The 17,357-nt window shown below is 39.9% G+C and overlaps 1 protein-coding gene across 1 annotated transcript in view; it reads left to right on the top strand.

Moving 5' to 3' along the window:
* The first annotated feature begins 4,720 nt into the window (after nt 1-4,720).
* Suclg2 (succinate-CoA ligase GDP-forming subunit beta) overlaps nt 4,721-17,357 on the top strand; it is a 267,332-nt gene continuing 254,695 nt past the window's right edge. The window contains exon 1 of the mRNA XM_063260219.1: nt 4,721-4,866. Within this exon, the coding sequence (XP_063116289.1) occupies nt 4,783-4,866 (84 nt within the window). The 5' untranslated portion in view covers nt 4,721-4,782. The remainder of the gene's footprint in view (nt 4,867-17,357) is intronic.

The following is a 17,357-nucleotide window of genomic DNA, read 5'->3' as shown; positions in this document are numbered from 1 at the left end:
AATCCAATAAGATACAGCCTATTTAGACCATTGGAGACAGAAGGACAAAAGCTAGATGAGACTTCAAAACAAGATGATACTAAATCAGTATTACCTATTAAGATGTCATTTTCTCCAAAATAGCTGTTCCTATCATCCAATCTTCTCTGCCTCAAAATCATCCTGCCAGATACGGTAACTTAATCATGAACTCCCAGCATTCTGGGAGGTTGAACCAGAAGAATCCCAAATTTGAGCCTGGGTAATTTAGTGACTTAGTGAGATCTTACCTCAAAAAATTAAAAAAGGGTTGGGAGACGTAGCTCACTGGTAGAATGTTTGTTTAGTATTTGTAAGGCCTTGAGTTTACTCTCTAGTACCACAAGAAAAAAAAAATTCAGTCCCCACTAAGTAATTCTGATTCAATAAGTGAAGGGTAGAGTCCGGAATTCTAAAACAAAATGAAAAAATTCCCTGACCACTACTCTCCATCCTTTGTCTGAAGGCAACCATTTTAGAATTTTAGAACTGTCATTAGACAGTTACATATCTCCATAATTCTCCAATGTAACTGAGATTAATTACAAAGTGTCATGGAACTACTGCTCCGTATCTCTGACTGATTTTGGTCTTTCATCAGAATTTTGTATCAAACAAATTTGCTTGATATCAGACAAATGTTTAAGAACCCAGCAAATGAGGAAAAACAACATTTATTAAGCTTCTACTGTGTGGAAGGTCTTTATTACATCTCAGTGAGGATCTTAACTAGCTTTATTTTCAATTCTTGAACTGGGCAACATTTTATTCCACAATAAGAAATGAATGTTTTGAAGAGCTGAATAGAAGAGGTTGCTTTTATAGAAGGGGAAGGCTGAAAAAAAAGCAGAAACAGAGCACAAAATGCAAACTGTCTTTATAAGGTGACAGCAGGAAAATAGCTAATTGGTACAGGTATGGTGTTGCACACCAGTAACCTGTTATTTGGAAGGCAAGGCAGAAGAACTGTGAGTTTGAGGGCAATTTAGCAGGCTCTTGTCCCAAAATAAAATTAAAAAGGCCTGGAGATGTAGTTCAGTGGTAGAGAATTTGCCTAGCATACATGAAACCTTGTGTTCGATTCCCAGAACTGCTAAAACAAAATAAAGGGAAAATTAGCAAGCATCAGATTACTTCATGATACTTTTCTGGTGCAAAGACTAAAGCGGAAGAAACTTCATTGTTACATCCACTGAGATTAGCCTACTTGTTTAGTACCCCCCACACACACCTCCTTTCTCAGTAAGGTCAGTTAGATTCGGTGTCATCAAACTCACTTTTGAATTTTGGTTTGGTATGTTAGAGTCCAGTGCAGGGTCTTAGTACAAAACAGTAGCTTCCAATAATTCAATACTATTTACCAGCACCCTATGAGGCTGGTACGTCCACATACATAAGGGAGTAGAAGAGGCATTTGAATCCAGTCCAGGTTGACTGAAAAACCCAGTGCTTGTCATCATAAAGCATAGTGCAGAATTCAAACAGCATCCTATTTAGGAAGAAAAAAAACTAGGGAAAGGTCTTACTAAGTCTTCAAATAAGGATGATTCAACTAACCCATTTATTCAGGCCCAGTGCTAGGCACAAGATACATACAAATGTTTACTTCCTTCTGCTCAGGACCACGCTGCAGAGAAGCCATGTTACAGTTGATACATTGTGTCAACTTAAGAAGTTTAGAAATTTAAGAGACTCACTCAACAGGGAGCCAGGGTGCTTACTTTGTAAATATCCCCATCCTGCCTAAGAGGGGATTTTGTGAGTGGTAGACCTGCCCTGGAAGGGGTGTGTAGCATGTGTACAATATAAAGGAGGAAAAGAGGCTTGTTCTACCCACTTTTGCTCTGACTGCTTTTGCTGGCTGCTGCCTTGAAGTGTTGCCCTGGTGCCGTGCCACCCTGCCTTGGAACCAGCTGATTATGGATTGACCCCTCTGCAAACAGTAAGCTAAATAAACCTTTCCTTTCTTCATTTGGGGTGCTGGATATTCTGACCCAGCAAAGAGAGAAAAGTAACCCAGACAGAGCAGGTTGAGAGGATTAAGTCATGACACTGAGGAATTGCTAGTAACATATTTGGGCCCACTAAAGAGTCTTTCACTTGAAGAATGAAAAGTCATATAAACCTGGAAAGCTCATAGCTCTGGACCAATAGACACCCTAAACTGTCAAATATACTTACACACCAATCAGAAAGCCTCTCTTTCCACTCCACTTCAAAAAAAACCTCATCCTGAAAGAACACTCAACTGGCAGGGACCGAGTTTATTGATGAAGCAACACTCAGTGGTAGAGTTTACATTCAGAAAGCACCAGAAGCTGGGCCCTTGGTTCAATTCCTGGCAATTATACTCCCCCCAAAAAGAAAGAAAAACCATTCCTTACAAATTCCTTCTAGTCTCTGTTGAAACATAAGTGATAGTAGCTGACTGCTTTACCAAGGTAATATTGAATAATTGCTTTGGATTAATTCTGTAGGTGGTCTTTCTCTGGTAACATTTTCAAAATTCTCACAAAGCTTAAACATTCACACTGCAAAAATTTACAAGACTTTTTGTTCCATCCTGGTCAGATGGTAGACCCAGTAGGGGTAATGATGAACGGGATGGCAACTGAGATCCCCTGGGGTCAAAAGGGCAGTGCAGAAAGAAGTGACTCCAGCATTAGGGAATCTAATCTGCAGCTCTGTGTTGTGAGAAAGTAACAGGATCTTTGAGTCCTGTGAATGCCATGGGGCATGGAAATCTCTGTGGTCCAGGTCTTTCTTGACAAAATGGGAAAACAGTAGGAGCCCCTTTGCTGGGTTCTTGTGAAGATCAAATAACAGACATAAAGAGTGCACCTAATAGGCAAGAGCACAGGTTTTCTACTACAAGCAAAAGATACTGATACAAATGAATTAAAGAATAAATAAGGAGAGCCAAGGATTTAGCTCAGTGGCATAAGCACCTTGCCTGGCAAGCACAAGGTTATGAGTTTGATCTCCAGCACCCATCCCTCTAAAATAAATAAATATTCATTCTTTGATTAAAAAAAAGTATAAGTAAGGAAACAGGGAGAAGGTAAAGCTCCCCTGGAGTGGAATCCAAACTAGTAAATGTGCAAGGATTGAGTTAATTAGCATTTTAACCATCATGAGAATAACTGACTTGATATTAGTGATCAATGGATACTAAATCTAGTAGGTAAGATTTTGGCCACAAATTGGCTATAAAATTAATATAGCTATATTTATATCTAGGAAGAATGGAAAATAGGCCAACATGTAAATACTTTGGTGAAACTGGGTAAATGATCTGTCAGCATATGGGAGTAATATCTTTGTATGTTCCTGTCAATTTGAAATTATATCCAGGGCTGGGGATTTAGCTCAGCAGCATAAATGCCTGCCTTGTAAGCACATGGTCATAAGTTCCATCCCCCATACAAAAAAAGAAAAACAAATGTATCCAAACTGTAAAAAAAGGTGTCAGAGGAAACTAGTACCAATAACTGCTTATTATCTGATACACTGTGCCTTTTCTCAAGATCACATAAGTAAGATTAAAAAAAAATCCAAAATAGTGCTTAATGGGAATCATAGACTTGAATCGCATGTGTACTCCTTATCAGATCTGTGACTTCTGAAAAGTTACTTAAACTTTTGTGCCTCAATTTCCTTTTCAGCAAAATGATTGTTTTATATTTGTACCTACTTAAAAAGCAACAACAAAAACTAAATGAGTTCACGTTTGTCAAGTTCTTGAGTCTATATACAGTGTGCTTTCTTTCTTTTTCTCCTCCTCTTCCTCTTTCTTACGTTTTGGTGAGATAATGAGGGTTGAACCCAGTACCTTGGCACTGGGCTATAGGGCCATCTATTTCTGAGACATGGTCTCATTTCAATCACTAAATTGCCCAGGCAACTTGAACTTGCAGTCTTCCTGCCTGCCTCAGCCAGAGTGCTAGGGTTACAAGCCTATGTCACCAAGCTTAATTGCTATTGCCATTTTTATTACAGGTAAAGTACACAGAATTCTGTAAACTCCAAATAAATGCTCTTATTGTCCTGGTTACCCACTTAAAGATTTTAAGCCATTTTGCGCTTATTTCAGGGTAAGGATTCAAAAAAACGTAAGAAAACCAAAGCAAACCAAACTCCTAAGCCTTTTAGGAAGAGGGGAAAGAGCTTGCACCAACTACAACAGACTCCTTGACGCCTGGATCACAGGTTCTGCGTCCTTTTAACTCCTTCCTGCTTCCTCTCCATATCACTTCCCTGGACAGGCATTCTCCTGACCTCAGGTCTCTGTTGTACAACGCTGGGCCTGCCAGTTCTCATTGCAAGTGACAAATATTCCCAGGTCTGTCTATCCCCGGGGATAATTTAAGTGCCAAGGTCGCAGCCTTTCTGGGCATAATGGTAACCCGGGAACAGCACGGTATGAGGGCCATGGCTTACTACATCTAAACTTAAGGCGAGACTCCTAGTGAGGACCAAGCAGCGGAGGCCTGCAATCCGGCGCCTCCCCCCCTCTGCCCCGCTCCTTTCCCTTGCCCTGCTCTGCCCTGCCCTTGCCCCTGCCCCGCCCACTCCCCCGCCCCGGCCCCGGCCCCGCCCCTCCCTGCCCCGCCCCGGCCCGCCCCGGCCTCCCTGCCCCTGCGCCCGCTCCTTTGCCCTGCCCCGCCCACTCCCCGCCCTCCCGGCCCCGCCCCGCCCCGCCCTCCCTGCCCCTGCGCCCGCCCGGCTCGCCTGCCACGACTCCCCACCCGGTTCCTGGTTAAGATGGCGTCCCCCGCAGCCGCGCAGGCAGGCAGGCTTCTGCGAGACCTGGCGCTTCGGCCCCGGTTCCTGGCTCCCGGGTCCCAGGTGAGCGCCACCTGCCCGGGTCCCCACGCTCTCCAGCTCCTGTCTCCTCCTACTTGCTATGCGCCGCCCCTCGGGGCCCCACGCGCGGCGCTGCCAGGGCGCAGGAGTGACTCGGTCCCCCTTCGGGTGTGGGGACCAGGGCCGAGGGCGTGGACAGCCGGGTGCCTCTGGGTGTGAACGACCCAACTCTCCGGGGTCGCTGCCGCGGGACCCACCGCCCACGGTGACCGCGCCTGGCCCTGAACCAGGAGCTGGATGCAAGTTTGAGAAAAGTTCTTTCGGTTTGGAATCTGCTAGTTCTGTTTGTGGAAAGTGTGTAACTCGGAACGCATTTCTTAGGCCACGTGGTGAACGGGTTTAAACTTGTAGCCTAATCGGTATTTAGTAACTCATCTTGCTGAGTTAACTTTCCTCAAAAAATGTAACACCTGCCTTTGCAGAGTTTTGGGGGTGCTTCAGTTAGTGAAACGGATGGGTCAATGAGGAAAACCCCTAACCTTTTTCTCTTTTAACGCATAGCCTCAAAACACTAAGACCTTTCTTTGTACTTTATGGATAACAGAGTCAAAGATGGACAGGGTGTATGCTGAAAGCCATTGACTTCTCCAGTATAATTTATTGCTACAGGTGGCCGCTACTAGGTGGCAAAAGCTTCGCAGTGGTGAGAAACCTGTGGGGAAAATTTTGAGTTGGTGATGACTGTTGGACAAATCACTCAACTAGTGGACTTCCTAGTTTCTGTAAACTCACCTGTCTTTTGAAGAAAGGATAATTTAGGGGCTTAGCTACCATCTAGCAAAGACTTTGCTTGTGTCCCCATTTTTAATTAACGGAGGCTAATTAATACTCATGCAGTTTTAACTATGACATGCAAAGTCTAGTTTCTATGAAAAGCCAAAAAAAGAAAAAAAAATGATAATGATCTTTTGAGTTTTTCTAAGCTTTGGTTAATTATGACATCGGCGAACGCTCCCCGTTTCATTTTCTGACATATCATTTCTGTTACTATTAATGTAAAATTAAAAACTGCTAATACTTATTATTGTAATATCCTTAATAGGAACTTGACAGTATGCTTAATTAGCAGAAGTAATGGTGGTTTTTGTCTAATTAAAACCACAAATAATTATTGAAATAGAGTACTCCAGGTGATCAAATAGGTCCTATTTGTTAGCCAAGCAAACAAACAAAACAAGAACTATGTTGCTAAATAGAAAGGTGAACTTGAATTGCTGAGAAATTTAGGGGTCCAGGAAGTGAGAACTTAGGAAAAGGAAACTGTACAGAGAAAACTAAAATGTAGCATATTTAGCTGAAATGTGTCTTTTTGCCTATCCATGAAGTAGAAACCTGATCACAGCACTTGAGAGAGACTGCTTGGGTGTAGATATCCTTGCTTTGGCAAGAAGACTTGGTAAAAACGTCTGTTGCTTCACTTGGCCTGGCTGCTTTGATTTCCATACTTAAAGGTGCATTGTTACCTGTGAACATAAATTTAGAAGATGAGAACTTTTTTTTTTTTTCTTCAAGATAGCAGTTGCACCTAGTGTCCAAGAACCAAAAGTGAGCATTGGCAAGAGCTCCTTTCGTGGGTAGAAAAATAAGTGACTTTTTCAAGGTTACGGGGTGAGTGTGTGGCAGATCTGATTACAGAATGAAAGTTAACCTTCAGATTTCCTTTACACTTCGTCTGTTGTCTGGCTGGTATAGGTTTCCTCATGAAAATACATTATGTCAGCCTGTTAAGTTAATCTTTGTATCTTTGTACCAGTACTAACTATATAACATCCAAGAAAATTTTTTTCTTTATGAACACCTTGGAATTCATATAAAAAGGTAAGTGTGGATTGTGACTTTTAAAGGAATTTTATTTTCAGAAGTCTGTTTGCTCTGTATAAGTTTGATTGAATACTGTTACCTACCTAGCCCCTTGCCCATAGGTGACATTAGAGTTAGTTGAACACAGATCCCTTTCCCACCAAATTTAAGAATTCTTACCAAGCATATTAGAAATCTGTTGCCACTCTTGGCCCAGGCCTACTTTGCACCTGGCCTTGTGGAAACTGAATGTACAGAGATAAAAGACCCATTTTCTGCTTTTAGAAGCAACTTTAACTGATTTCCCAGAGATATCCATAGAATACCCCTTCCTTGATTTTAAATTTAACATTTGATACATATTCCTCATGCTTAATGACATTGAAGGTTTTTTTTGGGGGGGGAGCCTGTGTGTGTGTTTGTTTTGTTATGGTCAGAGATTCATTGTTTTGACTTTTGATGTGTATGAGATCTAGGAAATTTGAGATCCTTTTTGACCTTTTAGCTGAATGACAAAAGTAGCCAGTCAGGTGAGACTCAATGATAGAGCTGTGTTTGGCAAGGTCCTGAGATGGTAGTGAACTCTGCATGTCTAGTCAAAATTAAGAAAGTGCCAGTGATAGGGCCAAATCATATGGAGACTCAGTATCTGTGATCATAAGTTGTTAAAGACGTAGAGTGGTTAAACGACTTACACAAAGTTATACATCTTACATCTAATTAAAAACAAAACAAAACAAAACAAAACAAAACCCAACTCTACCCAACCCAGCCCAACCTCTGGGTCTGAGTCTCAGTCTTGGCTGCCACAGTGCAGCCATATTATTATTATATTGTATACATTTCTTTTTATAATTCTGAAATAGTCTGGCTTTGAAACTTTTAGGGGAGTGGCAGTCAGTGAACTGAACAGTTTGTTAATGTCTATCCATTGTTGGCGATCTTTCCAGGAACCCACATCCTGGCAGACAGGTGAAGAGGGTGCTGTGGTAGTTGGTGATGATTGCAGAGAGGAGCCTAAGAACCTGTCAGTTTGGAGGAATGTTGGCTGAGAACATTGAGTTTGTAATGTTAATGATGCTGAGCACAGTAACATGACCTTTTAGGGAATAGCTGGGGTTTTTTTGTAGATATTGTGGGAAACAGTGCCTCGCAGGCCTCCAATTTTAGAATCCCTGGTGTGGATCCCTGTGAAGCCCAGAGGGTCTCATGTTGTCAAAGAAAACCATCTACCCCTGGGTCCCTGCTGTTGGCTCCAGTTTAATTTTCTGCTTATTTGGGAGTTGTGAGAGGAGAAAAGAAGTGGAGAAGCCTGGCTTTTGTAAGTAAAGGACTAAAGTTTATGTAGAAGTTCTTATCAGCTAAATGAGGTTGTAGGGGAGGCACTGGAGGTTGTAAATGTGCTTTATTGCCCTGGAGAACAAAGATCTGACTTTTTCCCCCTTCTTTTTAAAATGAAGTACAACTGCAATTTCTACTGTTAGAAAATGGAATCCATCGCAAATAAGTTAGATGCTAAACTATTGACCTTTCCTATGCGGAAGACTTTTAAATGATGTCTCATGTTCCAAATTGGTTTTGTTTACTATAAATGAAACATTTCTTTTATGGGTGAGTGCGTGAGTGCATAGGTCCATAGTAGTGAGAACTTTGCTGCCCTTGTTTCCTTGCAGAGGTCTATAGGAATGAAGGCCAGAAAATCACTGAAATTTGTCATATTGGGGGGAGAAAAAGAAATTATACAAGGAAAAAAGAAATTACCTTAGACTCTGTTTACTACTCAATCTGGAATTGTTACTTTGTACAGTGCTTTCTGTTACTAGATAGTTAAGTTTTGCCTGAAAAACTTGAGAAAATTTGTACACATGTGAGCAAATGATAAAAGCAATATACTAATGAAATTTGGGAATTAGTATTGGAAATTTGCTAAAAAAGGTGGGGATAATGGAGGATGGCTTTCCAGGTAGAATGGATTGCCTGTAGCCCACTGCAGGTGGTTTAGTATGGAAAAGGAAGAGGCAGTAACAAATTGATGGATGGTGGTGATCTTTTAGGGACAGGACTAAGGATGAATGGAGCTTCAGGGAGCATAGAACTTGGCAAGACTTACAGCTACAGAGCTGAAAAACAAGCAAATATCACTCATATAGCACGTATTTTGAACACTTAACTGTATATGCCTAATGCTAAGCTTTCTAAAGGTAGAAAACTTACTGAATTACCTCTTTACCGTTAATCCTTTGTTTAAAAGAATAATAGGAGGTGGATGCACTTAGGAAAAATAGATGAGTGAGTACAGAGAGAAAGAAGGCTTTTGAGCTCATAGCAACATTGACAGGTAAGCCAGTGTTATGCTGTTATAAAGGAATGAAACTCTTGACCTACTATGTCTGGTACAAGTTTGTGTTCTCTAAAATCGAAGAATGAATTTTAAGCACAGTGTAGGTAAGAGTAGAATATATTTATGGAGAGAAAGAAAACTGAGAGAGACAGAAGGAGTCCCAGCAGGTTGCCAAGGACTGTCTTTTCCAGGAATTTTTATAGAATAAAATCATGGGGTGAGACAGTTAAGGTGGGGAAAACTGGGAACTCACAAGGCACATGGGCATAAGGTGGGACAGAAATATGGTTAGCCAATAAGATTAATAGTTCAGGTAAAATTGATTACATTAGGAACAAATGGGGAAGCCAGTCATGTACAAAGCCGGCATTCTTAGAGAGCAATGACTCTTCCATAGGGGGTGGGAATGGTGACTCCTGACTTCCTTAGGGTGATAGGGAACTATTCAGAATTTCAGTCATTAGGATATGGGTGCATTTGATCTTTTGTCTTGAGGCCTGGCCCACAAGATGTCTGTCTTCCCCATAGTTGCAACATATCTGGGCTTCTGCACTGGTTCCCTTGAGGACCTAGCCCTGTCTCACTGCCTATAATATTTTAACTAACTCAGCTGCCTATAACAATGCTACGACACAGACACAGAGGTGCATAGTTGAGCAACGTTCTTCATCTACCAAGACAGTGCTTGTTCCAGTATTGGCCTTTGTACAATTCTGAGTAAATGTTCATTCTTCCAATTGTCTTTTTCTAATGATCTTCTTAAATCGTTTTCTTAAGGGATTATTCTCTTTCCCTTTTTATTTTTTCATTTATTGTGCTTGATAAAATTTACCTTTACTTGGTGTTACTTGCTTGTTGTTCATCTCCTTAGCTTCTCAGTACCAAGGAGTTGCCTTCTCCGTACTAATAAACCATTTGTGCTGTTAAATCATTAAGCTGTATTGCCAAGAGATCTGATTTGGGCTAAACCATCCAGTTAATCTATTTACCTATCTCCCATCTGTTTGTCTTTGGTCATGTGGCCTTGGACTGACTCTGGCATACTGATCAATCTGCATAGTTGCCCTCTCTGGGCTCTTATCCAAGTTCCCGTTTCTCTGGCTTTGGACTCTAGGGAGCAGTGTAACAGAGAGGTTAAGGATCATATTCAGTGGAGTTTAAATTCTGGAGACTCTAGGTTCTTGCTCTGCAACCTGGAACAAATGTTTGAACTTGATATTCTCTGAAGAGTTAGTTCTTACTCATGGCTACAAAGATTAAATTAGATGATATGTAAAGCATTGCAGTATGATTAGATCATGGGTCTACAGTGGTTATTTCTCTCAGTGAATTTAAAGCTAAATTTACTTACTTTTTCTTTTAAGGCTTTATTGAGCTAGAATAGCATCTTTTTCCCAGAGTCCATAAACATTTATCATGTGCTGTCATGTCAGAGTTAGGCATACCTTAGTACTACTGTTTTTTTTTTTTTTTTTTTTTTTTTCATTTAATCCTCACAGTCACCATTTGAGACCAGATGCTTATTCCCTATTACCATTGGGGCATTTGAGGCTTTCTAGGAGGCTCAGAGAGTTAAAAGTTCTCCCTCCTGGACCCTGGTTATCTTCAGAATCCCACAGAATGAAAATCTGATGAGGCTCAAGGTGGTATCAGAGTGGGGGCCATAGGAGAAGTTCAGTTACACCATTCTAGTTGTCAGTCGTTCCGGAAATGTTTGCATATCTCAGTGGTGACTTAATGAGGGCTTCTGGACTTACTGTGCATCAATAACCTGAGGTGAGGAAGCGCCTAAAGAATAGTATATAGTCACAATATGTCCCTGTGCATTTCACTGTCTACCTAGCATAGAGCAATAGCCTTACGGGTTGAGGAACGCTGGAGAGATGATGGCATTTCATTACCTTTGCAGATGAGAATGGGAGATGACATTTCCTAATATTCTAAGTTCAGGCTGTGATCAGTGTGCTGAGTACCTGGCCAGCTTTCATTCTTTCTAGAAATGCTTGCAAAAGAATAGCACTCAGAGATGGATTGTGAAAATTCACATAGATTTACACACTTAGCTCTAAAATTTATTTTTATGTTAAAATTGGAGGAATGGATTGATAATGGAGATATGGGAAAGCACAAGGATAATGTCTCCTGGATCCTGTGGGTGGGTAGGATCTGGCATCCATTTTTGTACCTCCACAAAGCTCTCAATATGCTTGCTGTCTTCCAGTTTCTGAGCTGTCTTCGTCCCAGGCTTGTGATTTGAAGGCTCTGAGGAAGCTCAGGAGGGCTGCCTGGTAAAGTTTGCAGTTGTGAAGCAGGGGGGCTAGAGATGTAGGTAGGATCTATGAGGGCTCCATTATCAAATGGAGGTAAGCTTGTTTGTAAGGGTGATAGGGAGCCGCTGGAAGGTGTTTGGACAGTGAAATGGCTTTCTGGACATGATGTAGAGAGGTTCAGAGGCATATAAGAATGGAGGTCATCTGTGAGGCTTTTGTTTTGAATCTGTACTTTGAGTCAGTATGCCAGGATAATAGGCATAAACTAGGACTGGAGCCACACTACTTAAGTTTAAAGCTTATCTTCAGCATTCAGTAGCTTTGTGCTCATGTAAGAACTATGTATGCATTTTACATGTATTTTTTCTTTTTCACATTTCAGCATCTCCAAAAGGTGACACTTGTGTCATGGATTGATTTACAGGTTGCCCCATACATAAAAGACATTAAATTGGAAAACAGTGGAAGCTTTTGCCAAGATTGAGGTGACCCCATATTTTGTCACCCCACTTGGAGCACTTCTGAGAATGAATGTAAACACTATGAATATCTACCTAGAACAACAGGTGGAAACCAGCATTGTCCCTGGAAAATTTTATGTGTAGATATCTTAACAGAAGGGGACTAACTGGTGGCAATAGGAGAATAACAGAGAAATGTTTATGTTACTAAAGAAAGAGACAGGTCAAGACCGAGGACTTGTTATTAAAGAAAGAGACTGGTCAAGTCTCTTCTGTCTCTGCCATACTGTTTGTGAGCAGAGAAAGTTTGAGAAGTAATTCTTTTTTTACAGTGCCCTTGCTCATGGAATCATGTATGTACTGCCCCTGTGCCTGCTGTTCTCTGGACATGTTGTCAGGGCCTCTGAAAAAGAGCAGGCATAGAAGAGAAATGGAAAGACTGGAGATGTGCCAGGCTTGCAAAGCATGAGAGAGCTTTTCCAAGCTGTAGGCTTAGTTTACCAGTCCTAACCACTTTCTAGGCCTGTTGGAATGGTGCCACCTCCTTTATTACTCCCTTCCTTGCTCTTAGTCTTGGGTAAAGGATGCAGGTGCTTACTAATACTTCTTCAGTTGAAAGAGACCTTAGACTTGTCTCAGGGGAAAAAGAAAAGCTTATAGTATTAAAAAGGACTGTTCAGCTTTTCTTTACCTTTTTCTGCTTTGTTAAGTGGACGCTTAACTTAGGCCCATATTTCTTTAAGACTTCTGAACCTGAGTTTGACCCTGTCCATTCCCATACTTACTCTAGCCTTCTTGTCTTCAATGTATCACCCAGCTTGTGCTATCTCCCAAAAGTTTCAGTTCCTAACAATGAGCTCCTCCTGTGCACCCAGTTTTGGATCACTGGCCAGGTAAAACATCAGCAGGTTTTGACTGGGATGTCCCCCCTGCCTACTGAGGCTGAGGTAGGAATGGCTGAGGAGAGGGGCAGCGTTGTGACTTCACAGTAGCAGGCCCTGGGTGCAGCGTCAGGTGTGTGTGTGTGTCGTGGTCTGTGTGGGACGCTGTTGTATGTTCTGTTAGAAATTTCTACTATCCTGCCTGTCTTGTTTTCTCTAGGTTTCCACATTTATGTTTGCTCTGTCTTCTTTTCATTGTCTCAAATGCCCAAAGACTCTCTTACTGTTTACTTTTCTGGTGTGAACTGCACTAATTCAGCACAGAATTCAAAGTGACAATTAAGCGTGTTGGTTTGCGTTTTTTTTTTTTTAAATCATGATGCAAAGTAACTGTTAGGAGAGAATTAAGAAGGTAAATGGGGTATTATAAGAAGTTGGGTTATCTATTTATGTGGTCAAGTGGACTTTTCTGAGGTAGATACAGACAGCAGTCTGTCTAAGACCTGGGATACATTTCATTTGGAACAAATGTCTGAGTTGAAATAGCCCAGTGCATCTTGGTTCTCTTCTACTTTATGCTTCCCAAAGAGGAGGATTTGTTTGGAGCTGTTAGTCACTACTCAGTACAATGCTGCTTCATGGGGCAGAGCTTTAGGAACCTGCAGAAGGAGCTGGCTTCCCCAGGTAGTCAGGTCCAGACTAATGTATGGGGTTTATTCCACTTAGACCATTAGTAGACTGACCGTGTTTTATATTTAATATTGGGATACATTTGGGAGGAGAAGGGAACATTTTTAATAATTATGCTTTGGTGGTGGATTTCGTGGTAGACACCTGTAATGCAAGTACTCTGGGATGCTGAGTGGCAATTTCATATCCAACCTAGAAATTTAGTGACTTAGTGAAATCTTGTCTCAAAATAAAAATTAAAAAAAGGGCTGGGATGTAGCTCAGCAGTGTCCCCGAGTTCAATTCCCAGTACTTAAAAAAAAGTTATGCCAGGATAGTGGGCAGAAATCAAGACTGAAATTATGCTTCTTAAATCTGGCTTTGAGTGCTTAGTTTGAGTGTGATTTGGGGATAAATATGTATATTTTTTGGAGAATACATAGTATTTTTTTCAAAATTTTATTTTGAAAGTAGTAAAATACAACAGAATAAGACAGAATAAAGTCAACTAAGATCATACAGTGAAATTGATGCAGAACTTCACAGCAGGTTACCGGGATAACAGTAATAGGTATCACAGTATATTTTGTTATCTTTATAACAGTTGTTCTTTCAATCACATATATCAAAATAAAATGAAATACAGAACATTATAGAATTTATCAAAACAGAATATTGAATAGAGCAGTATCATTAATCAGAATAGAGCAAAACAATAATAAAAATATTTGTCCTCAAAGAGATGGTAGAAGGAAATCCCCCTTATTTGCTATGGTCAACCTCCCAGGAGATGCTCAGATTTCTAGTTCCCATTTGCTAACAGGGGACAGGAGAAGAGGGGTAGGGAAGTGGGATGTTTGACTCTAGGCCGTGCACTAGTGGGTTCACTATTGCTTAGCAGGGAGGCAGGCTGGTTGGTTGGTTTCCCAGCTTTGTAAGTTCCAACATGGTGTGGATCCCAGGAGAAATTGCTGGTTCTCCCCCTGGAAGGGTCGCAGTCTGCTACACCGCTGCCGCTTACCAGGGAGGCGAGCTTCTTGCTTGGTTTCCCAGCATACTAAGTTCCAACATGGTGCAGATCTCAGGAGCTGCTGGTGGTTCTCCCCTTGGAGAGAATACATAGTATTTTACATTTCATCATCTCTGAAATGCAGATGTCTTTCACATAGTATGTCATAGATTGTTTCTTTCCATGTTACATAAAAATGGTGTATCTTATAATTGTTGGCTTCTTAATTTTGATGAAATTCAGTAAATTCCTTAGGCTTTAGCTTTCTCATCTGCAAAATGGGTTGTTATATTCAGTTCCTAGAATTGTACTGCTGAGTAATTGAGCTCAAGTATATTAGTTTTAGCATTATCCCTTAAAATGATCAGTAAAAGTTACATTGGTTTGGTTTATAAATTATCGGTTAATTGTCTATCAGAAAAAAAGCCTCTTAATGCTGTCTTTGCTTTTTCCCATCCTTCCCTTTGACCCTGAAACTTGCAAGGGAAGTTAACAATAAAGTAGGGAATAGGAAAATGAAGTGGGAAAATGACTTACCATGTGCTCAGAATCAAATGTGGAAGAATAAAATGCAATGTGTTGGGAAAATAACTCTTGCAAACATGCCTTGATTTGAAATGGAGGTGTGTTTTTAGGTATAAGAAAATGCTAAGATTTTCTCCTTACCAATAGAAATCTCCACATTTAAAAAAAATTTAAACAGAAAAAAGCAAAAAAAAATCACAAACAATTTCAAAACAAGCTAGTAGGAGAGTATCAATAATTAATGATTATATAGTTGCACTCATAGTAGTTATTCAGAGAACAAGATACATGAATAAAATATTGTCCAAAAAATATTAACACAAAACTTTCTTTTCTCTGAACTGAGAGAAGCTAATTGTATAATTACCTTAACTATCTTGTATGCGTGCATATCAATATCTATATATCTATGTATATTTTTTTTTCTTTTCCTTTCATTTTCCCTTTTCTTTTAAAGAGTTTGTTCCCTATTCACAATATCTATTGTACATTTTAGATCTTATTTACTCTTTTAATTCCTCACATTAATGAGACAATATGATGTTTATATATGTGAGTCTGATTTATTTTACTTATGAGTATGGTCGGGTTTTACCTATAAAAGTCTGGAATTTATCTTTCTCTATAACTGAGCAATATTTCATTATATAAAAAAATTTCTTTTAATCCATTTCTGAGTTGATATAAATTTGAATTATTTCCAAGATTTAGCTGACATGTATTGCTGCATATGATGTTTTTGGTTCTTCTGGGAAGATACTCGGAAGGATAATAGTTAGGTTGAATGGGGCCTCTAAACCTAGTGAGGAATCTCCACACTGATTTCCACAGCAGTTGCACCAGTCTCCACTCCCACCAACAGTGGAGAAGGGTTCATTTTTCCCCACAGCCCCCCCAGCATTTATTGTTGATTTTTTTCTTGACCAGCAAGCCATTTTTTTCTAGAGTGATAGAATATCAGTGTTGTTTTAATTTCCATCTCTTGAAAGACTAATGATGCTGAACATTTTTTTTCATATATTTGTCATTTGTATTTCATCTGAGAAATGTGTATTCATCTCATGTCCATTTTTGGATTGGGTCTTTGAATTTTGGGGGCCTAATTTTTTTCTTCATATTTTTATATGTTCTAGATATAAGTCCCTTGTGTGAAGCACAACTGGTTATAATTTTTCCAATTCTTTTAGTTTTCTTTTTACTTTGTTGGTGATTTCTTTTGTTGTGTAGAAGCTTTTTAATAAGGTAAGATCCCATATGTTGAGTCTTTGTAGTATTTCCTGTGTGGTCTAGGTTTTGTTCATGAACTCTGCTTACATCAGTGTCTTCAAGATTTCTATCTACTTTCTCTTCCATTAGGCTCAGTGTTTCTGTGTTAACATTTAGCTATTTGGTCAATTTGGACTTTAGTGTGTGGTGGTAGACGTAGATACAGTTTTAGGTTTTGGCATGTGGAAAGCAAGCTTTTCCAGCACCATGTATTAAAGAGACTATCTTTCTTCCAGGAATACATTTGGCCCATTTGTTGAAGACAAGGTGGTTTAGTGTGTTTAGAGTTATGTCTGTACCTTCTATTCTATTCCACTGATCCTCAGGTCCTTTTTTTTTTTTTCCCCAGTACCATGCTATTTTATCACATTAGTTTTATAGTATAAATTTCAAGTCCGGGATTGTGATGCCCCCCAACTTGCCTTTGTTGCCCAGAATTGCTTTTGCTGTTCTAAGTCTCTTCTGTTTCCAGATGAAATTTAGGAATGTATTCTCTATATCTATGAGGTATGCTGATGGTGTTTTGATTGGGATTGCATTAAATCTGTATAACAGTTTTGGGAGCGTGGCAATTTTCACAGTATTGGTTCTTCTTATCCATGAGCAAGAGATATCTTTTTATTTGCTGATGTCCTCTTTGTTCCCCTTATCAGAGAACTGTAGTTGTCAATATATACATCTTTTGATTTTTTAAATTCATTCCTGAGAGTATCATTTTTTGGTATGCTATTGTACAGGATATGGTTTCCCTAATTCTCTCTCAGTGAATTTGTTGCTAGTGTACTGGAATACTGTTGATTTTTGAATGTTAACTTTGTATCCAGCTACACTACTGCAGTTTGGTATAAAATCTATAAGTTTCTTGGTGCAGCTTTTGGGATCTTCTGTGTAGACTATCATGTCATTTATAAATAATGATAATTTAACTTCATGTTTTTGTGAGAAAACTATCTTTGTCCTTTGCTTTCTGTCATCATCTTAGGTTTGTGCTCTCTCTCCTGTTTTTGAGGTACTTCTGTGTCATACCACCTGGACTTTGAAGGATCTAGTGGGTTAACTTACCTTGGAAAAGGAAGGAAAATCGCTTTTCATATACACTTGTATTTCAACCTTAGGGTCTGTTTAGATCTTTAATAAGCAGTACAGAGAAAACTGGGAGTTACTAAATTTATTTTGGATTAAATGAATAAAGTGTTAATGATGAGTGTCTGTTAAAAGTCAGAACTGTTTTAAAGTGATGCATTGTTAAAA

This window comes from Cavia porcellus, unplaced genomic scaffold (genome assembly GCF_034190915.1).
Source record: "Cavia porcellus strain 051 isolate PalLab524CR breed Dunkin Hartley unplaced genomic scaffold, mCavPor4.1 scaffold_13, whole genome shotgun sequence".
Taxonomy (NCBI): Eukaryota; Metazoa; Chordata; class Mammalia; order Rodentia; family Caviidae; genus Cavia; species Cavia porcellus.
Note: the sequence above shows the minus strand (reverse complement) of the source record. Positions and strands in the feature narration are given on the sequence as shown.